Source organism: Chanodichthys erythropterus, chromosome 23 (genome assembly GCF_024489055.1).
Source record: "Chanodichthys erythropterus isolate Z2021 chromosome 23, ASM2448905v1, whole genome shotgun sequence".
NCBI lineage: Eukaryota > Metazoa > Chordata > Actinopteri > Cypriniformes > Xenocyprididae > Chanodichthys > Chanodichthys erythropterus.
Window position 1 is genome coordinate 21206086 of NC_090243.1, and position 19699 is coordinate 21225784.

Below are 19699 nucleotides of genomic sequence, written 5' to 3' on the forward strand. Positions count from 1 at the left end.
ATCTAGCAACTTCTTGGACAAACCTTATCTAGATTCTTATTTTGCCCACTGATCTATATTTTCATATTTATAAAGATCAATGAATTTGCCATTATGATGTCGTCTAGTGACATTTCGCTACCAGTTTTTAAGGCTTGATGTATCAAAAACATCTTTGCTGAAGGTAAACCATTAGATTTGACAGATTTTTCTGACTATTATTTCATTTCAGGCTTTACAGGTTTAAAATTCCCAGCACAAAATCCTTGTTTACTTAAGTCATAGTGATAGAAATAGCTTTTCATGAGCAGAAAATTGCCCTGAGAAAAATAAATTATCTTGAAAATGTTAACGCCATAGAAATCATTAGCTGAAATGTGTGGGAACGCTGAATAGAAATGCATTTAAGTATAACATTAGACAATGCATAAAGCACTATATATAAATATAGTCCTTTCAGAGATAGCATTGCAGAACTATTGAATTACCATTACAGTTCTCAGACAGCTGGCCGCTTGCATCTCCTCTCATACTGTAAATCCTGCTGATCGATTGACTAATCGTCCTTACGAGATTCTGGAGATTTCAACAGTCTCTCAGGGTGTGATTGTAGACGATATGAAGGCATGCACAATGAAAACGATCTCACTTGTTGAACACTTGCACCTTGTTAATGTGTGACCCTTGCTGCTTAGTTGTCTTCACTTGGCGCCACATCTAATAATAGTTTCTCTTTAGAGAATCACAACTTGTCACATTGGCTGAAACCATACTTGTCTGTTGGCAAACCATGAGTTATAATAATAGCCTTTATGCCAACACTTTAAAATGTTTTTAATTTCTATAATAATAATACCAACTGTGAATATATAATGAGGAAACCAACTGTATTTTATTAGTTTAACTTTACTCCATGACAGAGGCACATGTGCAGCAGTACTGGGCAGGCAACCAAATGTTTGACCCGACAGAAAGACGATACCCCATAAGTCTCACTTGTCTTGTGATTGTGGACGCATGCACAGGATATCACAGTAAGGACATCACTGCTTTAGTTTCACCACTGTAATAAAACAAAATGGTCCATCACTCTTCCTTTATTTATATTTATCTTTCAGTGAAGCGTTCCATTGCGTTACATAAATGGACGTGCTACTGTCTGTAGCACAACAACTGATTCTCAATCAATGGGTGTCACTTTCCAGGAATTTCACAGGGTTATCTTTATACCCAAGGACAAACGAGGAGACAATACTGTGCCAGAGAAGCAAGGAATCATTTCATCTGTCGCGTAATGACCTTCAACCCATCCGAACCCGTGATATGACAGATAGCAGGAACAGTTCACAAACTTCTGTGTTGTTCTTAGTAATTGTGTGTCTCTGAAAATACAATTTTGGTTTGGATTTGGGTGTAATTTTACAGTCCTCTACTTTCTTTTGTTGCATAATTAGTTAGAACCAAGTCTATGACATGGGAAATGGTGTTTTGTTTAATACTGATGATGCATTAGGAGAAAATGAAAGCAAGCAAACACCATGGTTGAATTTCAACAGTTACTTTATTAGTATTACTTACCTTTTATTAGACAAAGATACATACTTGTAGCTGCAAAATTATATGTGCATTACAACTGTGTTGATACAATTCAAGATAATAATGATGGCATATTTGGATTCAGATAGGACTTTAAAAGCGTTGAGGTTTGTGATGGTGATTTTATTTGTCCTCCTGTAATTATTTTCCATTATGGGATGTATTTGGCAGCAGTGAAAACACAACTGGTGCATATTAAAAACCATGCCTAACCCTCCCTACCTCAGCCGAACCAAACACAAAAGCAGTTTGGCATTACAAGTTGCCAACTGCCTTATTTAGAAGGATAGTCACTATAAAAGAGATAAAGGACACACTGTTGAGAGGATCTTCCAGCTTTGGCCATTCAGCTTTCCCTGAAGCCTACAACTTGAAAAACAGGTAATTCAAAATAGTCACCAAAAAAGATAGAGTCTTTCTTTAAACACTATTTTTAAATTATTCTGAATCATAAGGCAGTTATAATAACTTTGGTAATGTGTTGTGATGCATTATCTCTGACTGCATTGTTTGTAGGGCAGAGTTTGCAGTGAGAATCTCTGTAGTGGAAGGTAATGGACCTCATATTAGTGTTTCATAGTCATAATGCATGTTTCATAATGAAATCTGTGCAATTGTTTTACGTCATAACAGCAGTACAGCATCATTAACAGTGAAATGCTTCAAGCATGTTTAATAACCTACAAATATGTATGAAAGAAGATTTTGATTGTTTTTTTATCAGTTTCTTTGTAAACATTTTTATTGTTAGATTTTCTTGTTACTATTTTAATTAGTGGTGGGCATAGATTAATTTTTTTATACTAGATTAATCTCCCTGTAATCTTGAAATGAATCTAGATTAAAATGCCTCATTTGAATTCTGCCAAAGACATTAAGAATATGTGTGCTACCCAAATAATGACTAAAAGTAATCCGCCATTTTGTCCGACAAAGCAGTCAGGAGTGAGAAGATTAACCTCGGTGGAGTTAAACTTGAAAAATGTTGTGTATTGACGTCTTTCCGTGTTTGAAACAAGATTCATTCTCATGTTCATTCATGTATATTTGATGCTATAAATGGACTCGTAGGAAGAGATGATCGGTTTACGAGCCTCTTGAGCTGAATCGCTACAGCAATCTGTCACGACCATGGTTACCGCACATTAAAGAACAACAAAACGGTTTTTATTGTTTGAATTTCTTAAAAAAAAAACACTACACAGATATAAAGCTGGGACTTTGTTTAATATCATGAGTAACCTGCTCTGTCTTGTCTGTCGATGTGTTGTCAGTGTCCTCTTTGCTCTGTGATGCATTTATCACTGCGTGTGGCGTGACAGCGCCACAACTTGTCGGACAGCAACAGTATCTAAGGGGGGCGGGTCTTTGTGAAGGGTCAATTCGGCTAGGTATACATCCGCGCTAAAATATCAAGGTGAAACTCATCATAGCTTGCGTAGTATAGACCCAGCTCCCAACCCAACTTTGACAATAGATTAACGGCGATATTTTATTTATCGCCCGATAAGAGTCTCACGTTAATGCAGCCCACCACTAATTTTAATATACATTTTTAAAGCTTTTATTGTTTTTTTTTTAGTGAAAGTATCATTATGTTTCCTAAAAATTTGTTAATTATCTTGTTATTTTTGTGTCTTAACCCCGCTAGAAACGTTACGTTCCCAGAACATTATCAGAACGTCCCCCACAGGTGTTATGGACATTACCTAGTAACGTTCCCAGAACGTTAAGAGACGGTCACAATGTGGAGTTCTTTTAAGGGTTGGGGGATTATTCAGGGACCTTCAGGGAACATTTAGGACGTTCTGGGAATGTTTAGGAGACTATAGGATGCTCTGATAACATCCCAAATGTCCTCTTTGTAAAATTGTTATGTGACCATAAAATAACCAAAATGGAACGTCCCCCTAAAGATATATCAGGAACCTTGAATTGCAGCACTTTTTCATTACCAAAAGAGGATGTTTTATGAATGTCCTGAATGTTCTTTAAAAAAAACAGAATTTTTATCACCTTTAGAGAACTTTTAGGCAACTTTGCACATGTTCACAAGAACATTGCCTTCTACGTGGGAAGTGTCCAAATATGCTCCTATATCTAATATCTCATTTATTAACCTCTTTACAAACACTTACAAACAGCAGTCTTGGTGAAAGATGGGGGATGCCCAGATGGAGGAGTTTGGAGCTGCTGCTCCGTACCTCAGGAAGTCGGACAGGGAGCGACTGGAGGCCCAAACGCGCCCCTTTGACATGAAAAGGGAATGTTTCGTCCCTGATCCTGAGGAGGAGTATGTGAAAGGAACCATTCTGAGTCGGGACGGTGATAAAGTCACCTGTGACACAGAAAAAGGCAAAGTAAGTTCAAGTTAAACAAATGATCATTATTGATTATTACTTCACTACATTAGAGGAACTTATCGTTTTGAGTAATAACTCTTGGAGTATGTGCTTTTTACAGACGGTAACTGTGAAGGAGGCTGATATTCACCCTCAGAACCCGCCGAAGTTCGATAAAATTGAGGACATGGCGATGTTCACCTTCCTGCACGAGCCCGCTGTGCTGTTTAACCTCAAAGAGCGTTACGCAGCCTGGATGATCTACGTGAGTCGAGTCTTAAAACAAGTTCTCTTCATCTTGCATGAGCAGATCTAGACCTTCTGTGAATCTCTTACAGACCTACTCTGGGCTCTTCTGTGTCACTGTGAACCCCTACAAGTGGCTGCCAGTGTACAACCAGGAAGTCGTCCTTGCTTACAGAGGCAAGAAGAGGAGTGAAGCTCCTCCTCACATCTTCTCCATCTCTGACAATGCCTACCAGTACATGCTGTCAGGTGCGTCTACTTGACACCAGTGGTTTTCAATTGGTTTTACTTCAGGACTCAACCTGACAACAAAATTCTTGTTGCAACTTGTTTGTAATGTTGTTGTATTCATCTTTTTTTTTTTTTTTTTTTTGCCTATGCAAATTGACAAATTGTTTTTGGATTTTGAGAATCTGTAATATTTCAGAAGATGGGATATAGCACCCCCCAACATATAATAGTGAAACATGGATTGCCGGAAAAACTCATCAATGGCGGGCAAGCATTGTGTCATAAATAACGGAAAATGTTGTCAATGGTGGGGAAAGAGTTAAATGCATTCAGAATACTTTTTACCCACTTTTTCATAACCTATTCAGAACAGATTTTGGTTAGAAAGTAACTACATTGTTTCATATTTTCATTGTCCATTTCAGACAGAGAAAACCAGTCTATTCTTATCACGTAAGTCTGCTTCTGCATATCACTTTCTATAATAGTTAAACAAAAACTGTGGTGCTTAACATTTTATCTTTGTACCTCAAGTGGAGAATCTGGTGCTGGAAAGACTGTGAACACCAAAAGAGTCATTCAGTACTTTGCCAGCATTGCTGCTAGTCCTACGAAGAAGGACCCCAGCAGTGAAAAGAAGGTAAAAGGATGAGATCTGAATAAAAAACAAAAAATAGTGAACTGTCATTTTCTTTGATTGCCATTCACGATATACAAATTTCTAATATTGTGTTTTCTAGGGTACTCTGGAGGATCAAATCATCCAGTGTAATCCTGCTCTTGAGGCCTTTGGTAATGCCAAGACCATCAGGAATGACAACTCCTCCAGATTTGTGAGTGAATTAAAATAGCAGTGAAAACTGAATAGCAGTGAACGTCTGAATTTACTTCACAAGACATGATGACTTTTATCTTTTCAAACAGGGCAAGTTCATCCGGATTCACTTCGCAGCAAATGGCAAACTCGCTTCTGCAGATATTGAGACTTGTAGGAACACTTATGTTTATTTCCATATTAAAATGATAAAGTAAATGCATGATAGTAATGATTTTAAACTAAATGTTCTCTGTTACAGATCTTCTGGAGAAGTCTCGTGTGACTTTCCAGCTCAAGGCTGAGAGAGACTACCACATCTTCTACCAGATCCTGTCTCAGAAGAAACCGGAACTTTTAGGTGGGCAAAAAAGTTACAACCAAACATCTATACTTTTGTTATTTAAATGTTTGCATGATGTCTAAGTGCCTTGTGTCCTTTCTCTCAGAGATGCTGCTGATCACAGCAAATCCTTACGATTATGCCTTCATCTCCCAAGGAGAGACGCAAGTGGCCTCTATTAATGATGCTGAAGAGCTGATGGCTACTGATGTGTGTTATCTGAAATAGCTACAAATTCCTATTAATACATTTTGATCTTACCTTCTTATGATTAATTTAAATGAAAGCACATATAAATACAGGAATATGAAGCATTTATCATGTTAAATAATTTAATTTGTTGTAGGAAGCGTTTGATGTGTTGGGCTTCACCCAAGAGGAGAAGAACAGCATCTACAAGCTGGTTGGTTCCGTCATGCACTACGGCAACATGAAGTTCAAACAGAAGCAAAGAGAGGAACAGGCCGAGGCTGATGGGACTGAGGGTCAGTATTAGGACAAAATGCTGACATAATGCATACAGTTATAGGGTAATAGAAGATTCATTACCATCAACCATCTTCTTTTATTGACGACAGATGCTGATAAATCAGCTTATCTGATGGGCCTGAACTCTGCTGATCTCATCAAGGCTCTGTGCCACCCAAGAGTCAAAGTAGGAAATGAGTGGGTCACCAAGGGACAGAATGTCCAGCAGGTGGAGACTACTTCATGATGTCCTTAACTGTTAACACTAAAAGCATACATTTTCTGTAATATTTAACTATATAATCTCTATTGGACAGGTGTACTATGCTGTTGGCGCTCTTTCCAAATCAGTATACGAGAAGATGTTCCTCTGGATGGTTGTGAGAATCAACCAATCCCTGGACACCAAACAGCCTCGCCAGTACTTCATTGGTGTGCTGGACATTGCTGGATTTGAGATCTTTGAAGTAAGCTGAAATCAACTGATTATTGCTATTCAAGAACAAATCAAATAAGCACCATTGTGATTATACAATATATTCCACCTGCAGTTCAACACCTTTGAGCAGCTGTGCATCAACTTCACTAATGAGAAGTTGCAGCAGTTCTTCAACCACCACATGTTTGTGCTGGAGCAAGAGGAATACAAGAAGGAGGGCATTGAGTGGGTGTTTATTGACTTTGGCATGGACTTGCAGGCTTGTATTGATCTCATTGAAAAGGTGGGTGTACAAAACCTTTTTTTTTCTCTCTTTCCCCGCCTTTGACGGAATTTGCCATTATTTATAACACAACGCTTCCCCGCCATTGACGGAAATTTCTGGCAATCCATGTTTCACTGGGAGCTATTATGCATTTTCTGAATGAGTACAGAATGTCTGGATCAAAACACAGGCATAAGAGAAGCAGAAAGAAGTGACAAAAGCATTGCTTATGCACATGCAAAATAACATGATCATCAACCATAAAATGTTGACCCAGGACGAGGTATAGGACTGTGCAAGCAATCTACTCGATCTATGTTTTGATCATAGTTCTGAATCCCATCTGGATATAGTCTTTGACAAACATGATCTTCTCAGCTTTTTGTTCAAAATATTGCTTTTTTAATGAAACTTATCCATATATGTAAGTGTTGATAAAAAGAATGAATGAAGCTAGAATTTTTGTTTGTTTGTTTGTTTCAAATCAGAGGCTCAGTTCTTTGATATATTGTATGTTTTGATATTCATAGAGTTAATATCCATTTTGCTTTAAGTTAGATACGTTTTGTTGCCTTCTCTATAGCCCATGGGTATCATGTCCATCCTTGAAGAGGAGTGCATGTTCCCCAAAGCCAGTGATGCAACATTTAAAGCTAAGCTTTATGACAACCATTTGGGGAAATCCGCTAACTTCCAGAAGCCCAGGATTATCAAGGGTAAACAAGAGGCCCATTTCTCCCTGATTCACTATGCTGGCACTGTGGACTACAACATCAATAACTGGTTGGTGAAGAACAAGGACCCTCTAAATGAGACGGTTGTTGGCCTCTATCAGAAGTCCACCATGAAACTGTTGGCTCACCTATTTGCCAATTATGCTGGTGCTGACTCAGGTGTGTTGTGCTGATGACATGATCCTTGAGACAAATAAGGATTTTGTGCAAAGTTCATTTTAAGAATTATGTGTTGTTTTTTTTAACAGCCACGGAGGGAGGAGGAGGAGGCAAAGGAAAGGAGAAGAAGAAAAAGGGCTCTTCTTTCCAGACTGTGTCTGCCCTTCACAGGGTAACATATGGTTTTTCATACTGAAATGAATAATATACTATGATTTGGTTGCTTAATCATTAAATATATATGGGCAGTGTCATGGACAATGTCAATCCACAGGAGAACTTGAACAAGCTGATGACCAACTTGAGGTCAACTCACCCTCACTTTGTGCGCTGCATCATCCCCAATGAGACTAAGACTCCTGGGGCGATGGAGAATCCTCTGGTCATGCACCAGCTGCGCTGTAACGGTGTGCTGGAGGGCATCAGGATCTGCAGAAAGGGATTCCCCAACAGGATCCTGTATGGAGATTTCAAGCAAAGGTACATTCACTTATAAATATGAGACATGCGAGTCACAACTGGGTCAAAAAATTGCTGACTTGAGAAAACAGCCACAAGTTATGCAATGATACTTGACATTTTCAAATTACACAAATGTGTGTAAATGACAAAAATTAAAGCCTATTAAATCATTTAGCTTGTTTTAAAAAACTAATATATTAATATTGCCAATGGCAAAATCAACACTATTTAAACCCATTTTTTAATTTAATATGCACCAACAGATACCGTATCCTTAACCCTGCTGCCATCCCAGAGGGTCAGTTCATTGACAGCAGGAAAGGAGCTGAGAAATTATTAGGCTCTTTGGATATCGACCACACCCAGTACAGATTTGGACATACTAAGGTATATATGCTAATTAGTAATTGCTTTGTTGATTGTGTAATTCTGTGAAGTTTATTTTTCAATTTAAAAATATATTTCCCTATCCTAGTTTAACGTGCTGAGACAACTATAAGTAATCTATTAGAAAGCGGACATTCCTAAAAGGTGTACTATGTCTCTGGGGCACTTGCAGCATTGCTTTATTTGTTTGTGGATGGATGCCTTTGATAGATTGCCTGTTATGTCTATGTGCTGATCATAGGTCACTGAAATAACATCTTTTTTTAAGGTGTTCTTCAAGGCTGGTCTACTGGGTACCCTTGAAGAAATGAGAGACGACCGTCTTGCACTCATCATCACCAATATTCAAGCAAGATCACGTGGTCTTCTCGCAAGACTTGAATTCCAGAAGCTTGTTGATCGCAGGTAACTGGGTGGGCATTTAAATCTTTCAACGCACCATAAACAGAGACAAAAAGAACAGTTTTATTTTGCAGAGATGCATTGCTTGTGATCCAGTGGAATGTACGTGCCTTCATGGGTGTCAAGAATTGGCCCTGGATGAAGCTCTACTTCAAGATCAAACCACTGCTGAGATCTGCTGAAGCGGAGAAAGAGATGGCCAACATGAAGGAAGAATTCCTGAAGTTGAAGGAGGCTTATGCCAAATCTGAAGCCCGCAGAAAGGAGCTCGAAGAAAAGATGGTTACTCTTCTCCAAGAGAAGAATGACCTGCAACTCCAAGTCCAAACTGTAAGTTCATGATTTTATGAATTCATTAATAAAATCCAACTCTACTTTTGATTAAGACATTAAAATAAATACACATAATTTTTTTGTATCTGTAAACAGGAGCAAGATAATCTTTGCGATGCTGAGGAGAGATGTGAGGGTCTGATCAAGAATAAGATCCAGCTTGAGGCCAAAACCAAAGAGCTGATTGAGAGACTGGAGGATGAAGAAGAAATGAATGCTGAGCTGACTGCAAAGAAACGAAAGCTGGAGGATGAATGTTCTGAGCTCAAGAAGGACATTGATGATCTCGAGCTCACTCTGGCCAAAGTGGAGAAAGAGAAACATGCCACTGAGAACAAGGTCAGTTTTCAACACTGAACATGTTTAGTGATGCAAGAATGGTGTGTTAAGTGTCCCTTGATATAATGACACATTTCTACAGGTTAAAAACCTGACAGAAGAGATGGCAGCTTTGGATGAGATCATCGCTAAGCTGACCAAGGAGAAGAAAGCTCTTCAGGAGGCCCATCAACAAACGCTGGATGACCTCCAGAGTGAGGAAGACAAAGTCAACACACTCACCAAAGCCAAAGCCAAGCTGGAGCAACAAGTGGATGATGTGAGTGGTTTGTTGACACTTCTGTCGTAAATGAAAACAGGTGACATTTACAATGCTGAACAAAATATTGTCCTTCCAGCTTGAGGGTTCCCTGGAACAGGAAAAGAAGCTTCGTATGGATCTGGAGAGGGTAAAGAGGAAGCTCGAGGGAGACTTAAAGTTGACCCAAGAGAGTGTGATGGACCTGGAAAATGACAAACAGCAACTGGAAGAGAGGATTAAAAAGTGCGTTTTCCAGAGGGGGAAATTATTATTCAAGAATACAGCTCACAATCTGAATCCTTATTAATAATGGTAATCCAATATGTTCTGAAACACAGGAAGGATTTTGAGATCAGTCAGCTCAGTAGCAGGATTGAAGATGAGCAGGCAATGGCAGGCCAACTCCAGAAGAAACTGAAGGAACTGCAGGTAAAATTTATGATTCTTAAAAATAGGGACTTTTGGACAGTTAGGAATTCTAGATTTAACTTTGGTTCTCCTCACATTACCAGGCTCGTATTGAAGAGCTTGAGGAAGAGCTGGAGGCTGAGAGAGCTGCTCGTGCTAAAGTTGAGAAACAGAGAGCTGATCTGTCCAGAGAACTGGAGGAGATCAGTGAGAGGTTGGAAGAGGCTGGTGGAGCCACTGCTGCCCAGATTGAGATGAACAAGAAACGTGAAGCTGAGTTCCAGAAAGTGCGCAGAGACCTTGAAGAGGCCACTCTGCAACATGAGGCCACTGCAGCTACACTGAGGAAGAAACATGCAGACAGTGTGGCTGATCTGGGAGAGCAGATTGACAACCTCCAGAGAGTGAAGCAGAAGCTGGAGAAAGAGAAGAGTGAACTCAGACTGGAACTGGACGATGTGGTCTCCAACATGGAGCAGCTTGCCAAGTCCAAGGTGATGAAATCTTGTTTCCATGTTAGAATTTGTAATTGTTTTTCTCCACCTCAGGTGTTCTTTAGAATCGTGTGTTCTTAATGCTTTATTTAATAAATTTATTAATTATATAATATCAATCCAGGCAAACTTGGAGAAAATGTGCAGGACTCTTGAGGACCAGATGTCAGAATACAGAACAAAATATGAAGAAGGACAACGCAGCATCAATGACTTTACCATGCAAAAAGCTAGGTTGCAAACTGAAAATGGTATGTATTCTGATGAGTTATTACTTTATTCTGTGTATTGTTAGACTAATTATCAAGATCACGGACTACTTTCTGTACTGTACTGTTTTTTTTTTTATTATCTAGGGGAGCTTTCTAGACAGCTGGAAGAAAAGGATTCATTGGTCTCTCAGCTAACAAGAGGCAAGCAGTCCTACACCCAGCAGATTGAGGACCTCAAGAGACAACTAGAGGAGGAAATCAAGGTATTGCAAATAATGTTTGTACTTGAACCCACAAGGTTAGAGCAACACAGTGTAGCAGTCATACACCTAAACCACTACACTGTCCCATCACCCAATAATCTCTTTTAGGAGCAGTGGGATTCAAGTGGGATTCAACGAAAATGACTAGAGCATTATACAGTACTACAGCTTTAGGTCATTCCCCATAACAGAAAACATTAATTTTAAATATCTCATAGGCTAAGAATGCCCTGGCCCATGCAGTTCAGTCTGCTCGCCATGATGCTGAACTGCTGAGGGAGCAATATGAGGAGGAGCAAGAAGCCAAGGCTGAGCTGCAGCGTAGTCTGTCCAAGGCAAACTCTGAGGTGGCTCAGTGGAGAACCAAGTATGAAACTGATGCCATCCAGAGAACTGAGGAGCTGGAGGATGCTAAGTATGAAACATTACATAGAAATATTTGGGTTTCCCATGTACCATACCATACAAACACCTGACTTTGTTCTGCAAGCCAAGAAGTTGTGAAAGCCTCGCTAAGTTATTTTGGAACAAATTCTGTTTATTCATGAAGGAAGAAACTTGCTCAGCGTCTGCAAGATGCAGAAGAAGCTGTGGAAGCTGTTAATGCTAAATGCTCCTCTCTGGAGAAGACCAAGCACAGGCTGCAGAATGAGATTGAAGATCTCATGGTGGATGTGGAGAGATCCAATGCTGCTGCTGCTGCTCTGGACAAGAAGCAAAGAAACTTTGACAAGGTGAATGCATAAAACCCTTACAGATAAATAATCTTTGTGTTCATTTAGCTCCAAAGGTAGCTAATCAAAGCCTGATTCTATCAACAGGTCCTAGCTGAATGGAAGCAGAAATATGAGGAGTCTCAGAGTGAGCTGGAAAGCTCCCAGAAGGAAGCCAGATCTCTGAGCACTGAACTATTCAAACTGAAGAACTCTTATGAAGAGTCTCTGGATCATTTGGAAACTATGAAGAGAGAAAACAAGAACCTCCAAGGTACCCCTGATTTATTAGTCATCAGGACATTCATATAAATTTCATAAACTTTTTGAATTTCTCCATTATTACTTTTCCTACCAAACAGAGGAGATTGCTGATCTCACTGAACAAATTGGTGAGAGTGGAAAAAACATACATGAACTAGAGAAAGTTCGTAAGCAGTTGGAGCAGGAAAAAGCTGAAATTCAAACTGCTCTGGAAGAGGCCGAGGTAAACTGATTGTGTTATGTGTAGATGTAGTATGTGTAGTTTTTATAGTAATGTAGTTCTTCACCACAAGAATAAATTTGCTGCTAAATCAAACTTACTGTACTTTTTAATGGCTAAATCTTTTAATCGGTCAGGCCTCCCTTGAGCATGAAGAAGGAAAGATTCTCAGAGCTCAGCTGGAGTTCAATCAGATCAAAGCTGAAATTGAACGTAAGCTGGCTGAGAAAGATGAGGAGATGGAGCAGGCCAAGAGGAACCAGCAGAGAATTGTGGATACCCTGCAGAGCTCACTGGAATCAGAGACTCGCAGCAGAAATGAAGCTCTCAGACTGAAGAAGAAAATGGAGGGAGACCTCAATGAGATGGAGATTCAGCTCAGCCAGGCTAACAGACAGGCAGCAGAAGCCCAGAAGCAACTCAAGGGTCTTCATGGACATCTCAAAGTATGACAAATCTTCAAATCAAGATGTTACAATGCTTAGGTGAACATAGTTCTGCGGTCCTTTTGTAAAATTTGTACTTTACAGGATACCCAACTGCAACTAGATGATGCTCTTCGTAGTAATGATGATCTTAAAGAGAACATTGCCATTGTGGAGAGACGCAACAATCTACTGCAGGCTGAACTGGATGAGCTGAGATCCCTGGTGGAACAGACTGAGAGAGGAAGGAAACTGGCTGAGCAGGAACTGCTGGATGTCAGTGAGAGAGTTCAGCTCCTGCATTCTCAGGTATGACACATTTGCATTGGACAAACTCAATTAAAACCTTTAAATCCTCAATAAGTACACAATATATCAACTAGAGACTACATACATGTCTATATTATCCATGTTCAGAACACCAGCCTGCTGAATCAGAAGAAGAAGCTGGAGGGAGATAATACTCAGCTTCAGACTGAGGTTGAGGAGGCAGTGCAGGAGTGCAGGAATGCTGAGGAAAAAGCCAAGAAGGCCATCACTGATGCTGCCATGATGGCTGAGGAGCTGAAGAAGGAGCAGGACACCAGTGCTCATCTGGAGCGCATGAAGAAGAACATGGAGCAGACCATCAAGGACCTGCAGCACCGTCTTGATGAAGCTGAGCAGATCGCAATGAAGGGTGGCAAGAAGCAGGTCCAGAAACTGGAAGCTAGGGTTAGTTTTTGAAACTAAGTTCTTAATAATGCATTTTCTATTTAAAATTCATTGCTTTTGTGAAGATAACTATTATTCATTTAGATTGAGAGATCAATAGCTTTCTAGAAAACTGATAAATTTGAAATCATTTTCGGTTTCGGTAGGTGAGAGAGTTGGAAAATGAGGTGGAGATAGAACAGAGAAAAGCAAGCGAGTCTGTGAAAGGAATCCGTAAATATGAGAGACGTGTCAAGGAGCTCACCTACCAGGTTATTTCACTATTCAATACAATATCCCCAATATCACCATCTTCAAACAATCCAGACCAAAAATAATCAAAAGTCTATTAACAGACTGAGGAAGACCGTAAGAATCTGGCTCGTCTTCAAGACCTTGTGGACAAACTCCAGCTGAAGGTCAAATCCTACAAGAGAACTGCTGAAGAGGCTGTAAGTTCATTGCCTGTACACCCCTGTACTATATATATATATATATATATATATATATATATATATATATATATATATATATATATATATATATATATATATATTGTTTTGTATATTGTTTTTGCCAACAACCTTTTGATTTAATCAGGAGGAACAGGCCAATGCCAATCTGGGCAAGTTCCGTAAGCTGCAGCATGAGCTGGATGAGGCAGAGGAGAGGGCTGATATTGCTGAATCTCAGGTCAACAAACTTAGAGCCAAAAGCCGTGATACAGGAGCCAAGGTAAGTTAACTCAGTTTAACCCAGTATTTTGTGTGCTTACTATCATAGAGTTTAAGAAGGCTCAATGAAGCAATGGGTAATGTTTTACTTTAAATGGTGAAATGGTTAGAGACCATTTTGTAAATATGAGTTTCTAAAGCCTTTACATTTCAGTTATGCCAGACGAATTGTAAAATAAGCTAAAAGAGAATGACCTAAAGCGTTTTGTGCTTATCTCTGCCTCACTGAGTGAGTCTAAGATTTAATTTATTGTAAAAACTAAATAACAAATATATCTTTCAAACACTTTTCCTTTTCTCTTCTTCTCACAGAAAGGGCACGATGAAGAGTGAAGCTCTTGCTTGCATCTTTCTGAAAGGCTTGTTTGGTTTGACTCTGTGCTTCTTGACTTCATTACCTGTAGTTCTGTAGAATAAAGAGTGCCAATTAAACTTTTCTTGTGGTCTTTGTCATATTTGTAAACAATTATTTAAATAGTTATTTGATGTTTGGCAGGCACCTTTTACAAGTACAGGGTCCCTGGAGAAAACCACATACATAAATGTGCGTATCTTTGCACATTTTTACCAGAGTATTTTTCAGTGACCAGACTCATTTATAATGGGAATATGCAATTTGATGCGACATGAGTTCCATAGATGATTGGTGATTGGCAGTCAACTTTAGTTAAGTTTTATAAGCTTTATGGAAAAGTACAGTGACAGTATTTGGTGATTACCAATGGGAATATAGACAGATCAGTTCACATACTCCAAATTCTTGGAGTATTCTGTAATTTTATGGCAATCCATGTTTTCATTGTTATACGATAGGGGGTGCTATTAAGCATCTTCTAAAAGGCTACAGAATCTCTGGATCAAAACACAGACAAAGAAGCAGAAACACGCAATAGAAGCATTGCTTATGCACATGTAAAATACTGCGACTATCAAATATTAAACAGCATACAAATCAAAACTGTTTAACATTACTGAATGAAATGTCAATCTAGGAAAAAGTACAGGACTATGCAAGCTTTGGGGTCGTTGATGAAGAATCTACTCCATCTATGATTTGATCACCATTCTGAATTTGATCTGGAAGTAGTCTTGACAAAAAAGTGATTTTCTCAGCTTTTTGTTCAAAATACTGCTTTTTTATTAAACTTACCCACATTCAAGTGTTGATAAAGAAAAAATGCATGAAGCTAGAATAAAATACAACAAAATATTCCAGGGGCCATGAAAGTTTTGTAAAAATGATCAAAAATGCTGGTGCTGGCTGGAATGCTGGCAGGGAAAGAGTTAAATACTGCAGTAGTGTTGGAATGCTAGTAACCAACAGTACAATTTCTCGGCAAGCTCTATTGTTTGAATTAATACCTGTGCGAATGAAGTAAAATGTGCACAGAAAGCCACAAATGCAAAATACATCAGAACAATTGGCTGTTGCTACAATGTAAATAACATGATACATAAGGCTGCACCTTAATAGTCGACTAAATGTTAGAAGAAGTCGACTAAATGTTAGAAGAAGTGGCTTAGTCGACCAGCATTTGACCAAAAACTCCACAGGAAGTGGCAAATTCACGCAGATCATTAATGCCGGGTTCTTGTGGTAATTACAGTATGTTGGACAGGAAATCCAAACATTCGCCAACCATCCATCAACTTCAAATATGGCTTGACATTTGAAATACGTAAGTAAAGTAACTTTACATAGCTGCTTGCTCTAAAGTTATTTAAAGTTATTATTAGGCACATTTCCAATTATTTATGCAGTGTGGAAGATAAAGGATTAGCGCACTTTCTGCATGTGCGCTGTGCGCCGGTGTGATCACTTGCATTTTTTCCTGATAACAGAGGCAACAACTGAAAATACTTCATAAGAGTAATACATAATTCGAAACTGAAACTAAGGAGCTTACTTGTGTGAACTCACGATAACAATAAAACGCACGTTTGTAAAATAAAGAAAACAAACAGGATGCGCTTTCTGCCGTCTCGGTCTCTGTGAACTGCAGCGCATTACAAAAATGAACCAAAACTCAGCATATAGGCTACTTGCCTCACAGACATGAGGGAGTATATCTATGGAAAGCTTGAAATGTCTACTTTTAAATGATCCAATTTAAATAGAAAACAAAGATTCTCCGTACAAAAGGTGCATTTCTCTCTAAAGGCACCTCCATTAAACTGTGGAGATGAGTCAGCATTGTCAACTTGTTTTTCTAGTGTTTTTCTGAGTGTTTTGAGTGAAAACTGGTTTATTAATAAACAATTAAATAAATCAATCAATTGGTCAAGATCTTGTATTGACAATGCAAGAGGTGAGTCTACTCCAGCACAACCCAAAGACTTTCAATGAAATTAAGGTCTGATTCAGAGGTGCCAATTCATGTTTGAAAATGATTCTTTATGCTACATATTTGCCTATTAAAATCCAAATGGCGACTTTTTTTTTTTTTGGCTGGGCAGTTTATTTAAGTAATTAAATTAAATGACTACTAGTCGACAGGAAAAATATTTAGTCAGGGGGCGCCCTAATTATACACATGTAAATGTATTTTATATGCAAATTATATGCAAAAAACTGTAGCATGAAGTTTTCATTTGAATTTAATTAATTTGCACTACTATTTCAATTCAGTGCATTGGGTTAATGTGCAAAAGTTAATTCTCAACTCGTGAGGTTAAAACTTGCAAACTTTTATAGGCACAACTTCATATGTTGCATTTTGATTTAAAAAAGTGATTTGCATAATTTGTGACAAAATGACATATGTGTACCATTTTATAGAATACAGATTAACATTTGCCATATTTTATTTTACAAGTAAATAAAACAAACACCTACCACATTATGTATTCTTTCAAGTGTGAATGAAACCCAAGACTCATTTCTTTGGTAGATCAATAGGAGTGAATGTCTTCCCCTGTGTGCACGTTCTGCAGTAAGAAGGGTGCATCTTCTTAAACATCTTCCACACTGAAAGTGATAGAACATGAAAAATCATTCTTAGTAAGGCTCAAAGCATCTTCAGTAAATGCACGAGATAAAAATGAAAACGTTTGATATAATACAATAGAATTTCTATATTTCAGCTGTCTCACCTGCATCAAATGTCCTCTTTCCTCTCAAGCGCATAAGACTTGACACCTGCAAAACAAATTAAAAGATTAATGTATTCAACAGTTCCAAATAAAAATTGCTAAATTAAACAAATGGAACTTTGTTGAAGAGTTGCCGCTTGCAAGGCTCAACACTGAATGCATAAAGAGAACTGTGTACACTGGTAAAACCTAGTATTGAAGGTAAAGAACAGGCCAGTGCTAGAGGTGGAGACTAACAGCTGATTATAGGGAGGAGCTCCTCAAAGGTTCACAAAGGAGCCAACCATCCTGCAACCTTAAACCACAGTAGAATGTGCTTGAGATCTATTAAAATATATTGCCATAAGTCAGGAGATAATAACTGCTGGCTTGACATCTAAAGGCTCTGAAAAACCCAAATGGTAACAAATGGTCTTAACAGTTAGTAGTTAGTTCAGACATCCCGCAACAGGTGCTTAATGAAAATAACAGATTGAGCATTATATGAAAAGCAGGAATTATTTTTTGTTATTTGCATAAAGAACTTATTCCAAAAGAACAAATGCTTGTTAAATGCCAAGAAAACAAATAGTGACTAATTTTTTTTTTTTCTCTCCCTGCATCTTTTAACTCAATACGGGGTCAAATGTTGGTTAATAATAAACACTTGTCTTGTGACCAGCATTGTTTTGCCTCAGTTGGCCATGTAACTTAAGTAGTATGTATACGGCTTGCAAGGGTGCCAACATGTACCACTTGACGTTTATTTATGCGCTTGGAGACCTTTACAAATGGGGAATCTGCTTTATGTGTTCTCAGTGTCCCTCATCAGTTGCTTCCATTTCGTCAGAGGCTCAGTAGGAATTTCACAGGGTTATCTTTGTACTCAAGGACAATGGGAAGGAAACAATGTGGAACAAACAAGACAGTGGTAAGAGGATGACTGACAGTCAGCCACATACCTCCTCCATATGCATCAATGCAGACGATGCACAAAGTTCATGGTGCGTTGTGCACATAGTTGTTGCATACATTTCTACAATGAGTTGATACAGTTTAGTATTTTTAGGTAAAAATAATAAAAAAAGTCTTAGTAGAATAAAAGTAATGTTATTAGAATATTGGTACATCAAGTTTTCATTCACCCGAAAATGAGAATTCTGTTATTAACTCAGCATCATATGGTTCAAAACTGAATATTTTGAAAATGTCAGTGTGTTTTTGTCCATACAATTAAAGTCAATGAGGTCCAATGCTGTTTGTACCCAAACATTCTTCTAAATACAGCATCTGTTTTTGTTTTCCACAGAAGGACGAAATGCATACAGGTCTCGGAATGAGATGAGGGTGAGTGATGCCAGAAGTTTAATTTTTTTATATTCATTTAAATTCACAACAATAGAAGTAATACATATTTAGGTCTTCGGATAACAGTGTGCAACTGAACACATCCAAAAATATTGCTGTCTAGTTGAATGACCTGTGTTCTTGATAACATGGGTTTTGGTTTGCTGCTGATATCAAAAAAGTAAAAATTGTCTGCCAAACTGGACAAATCTGGACACTTTTCCTGTCAAAGGATATAATGAACATTGAGGACATTGAGGTTGCGTGTACATTAATTCATACAGGCAGTGACATCGGCCTGCTGGAGAAATACATAAATGGATGCTGGTTGCAAAGATCATACAAGCTGTTCTTCTCAATCATTTAGGAGGACCCAGCAAGAATTTCACAGGTTATCTTTGTCCTCAAGTGTGAAAGCAAAGGAACAATGGCGTGTCAGCGATGAAGGTCTGAGTGAAGTGATCACGCCAACTGGAAACTGACCTCGACCCTTATGGATTCAGTTGCGGCTGCTCGGATGGATAAAAAGCATCTATGATGGACAGAGTGAAATGACACTTGTCCTTGAGCAAGGTATAGATCAGCTGGTACAAATAATGAGATGCAGTCTCTGTTGAGCCAACAGCTGCCAATTGATGTGAAACCATTCTCTTTTTTGGAGTTACCAGACATTTTAATAAAAAATATTGGGATTGGTTAATAGGCGCAATGGTAAAATGCAGCAGGATTGTGATTTCAGCAACCTTCCAGTTTTCTTTGCATTCCACCATTTGTGCCAGTGGCCAAAATCTAATATTTCTCCTAAATCCCCTTACCTTACTTAGGATAAATAGTATTTTTTACTGTAATTTAGAAGCATAAATGAGTTGAATGAATGTATATTGACAAAGTATACGGGTCCTTACTGGCATGAGGACATACCCTAGCCTCCAGCAGACACCCAGCCCATCAGTATCCTTACCAAACTCAGACACTAACATGCCTCAGAAAATTCCTGCAACCATATTTAGAGAACCTCATGCATTATAAAACGGGGGTGGAGAGTCTATGGCCTCAGACAGGTTTTCAATCACA

General features: G+C 38.6%; 1 protein-coding gene across 1 annotated transcript; it reads left to right on the plus strand.

Annotated features, from left to right (window-relative positions):
- The first annotated feature begins 1596 nt into the window (after positions 1-1596).
- On the plus strand, positions 1597-14922 carry LOC137013442 (myosin-7). The gene is made up of 37 exons (XM_067377195.1): positions 1597-3935; positions 4039-4182; positions 4256-4412; positions 4820-4847; positions 4929-5034; positions 5135-5227; positions 5319-5382; positions 5471-5569; positions 5658-5761; positions 5898-6036; positions 6130-6248; positions 6337-6486; positions 6571-6741; positions 7307-7616; positions 7706-7788; positions 7891-8096; positions 8342-8465; positions 8734-8870; positions 8942-9197; positions 9297-9539; positions 9622-9798; positions 9878-10023; positions 10119-10209; positions 10293-10682; positions 10807-10933; positions 11039-11157; positions 11376-11572; positions 11708-11891; positions 11979-12144; positions 12233-12357; positions 12492-12800; positions 12885-13088; positions 13197-13493; positions 13640-13744; positions 13829-13924; positions 14073-14207; positions 14519-14922. The coding sequence occupies exons 1-37, from the start codon at positions 3735-3737 to the stop codon at positions 14537-14539; spliced, it is 5823 nt and encodes a 1940-aa protein (XP_067233296.1). The 5' UTR covers positions 1597-3734; the 3' UTR covers positions 14540-14922.
- The last annotated feature ends 4777 nt before the right edge of the window (positions 14923-19699 follow it).

What these genes read in the sequence shown, in the direction of transcription:
- LOC137013442 (XM_067377195.1), top strand. Translation starts at nt 3,735, where the DNA reads ATGGGGGATGCCCAGATGGAGGAGTTTGGAGCTGCTGCTCCGTACCTC. An exon ending in CTGGATTTGAGATCTTTGAA is followed by an intron (nt 6,487 to 6,570) that starts GTAAGCTGAAAT and finishes TTCCACCTGCAG; the next exon opens with TTCAACACCTTTGAGCAGCT. An exon ending in GAGGAGCTGGAGGATGCTAA is followed by an intron (nt 11,573 to 11,707) that starts GTATGAAACATT and finishes TTATTCATGAAG; the next exon opens with GAAGAAACTTGCTCAGCGTC.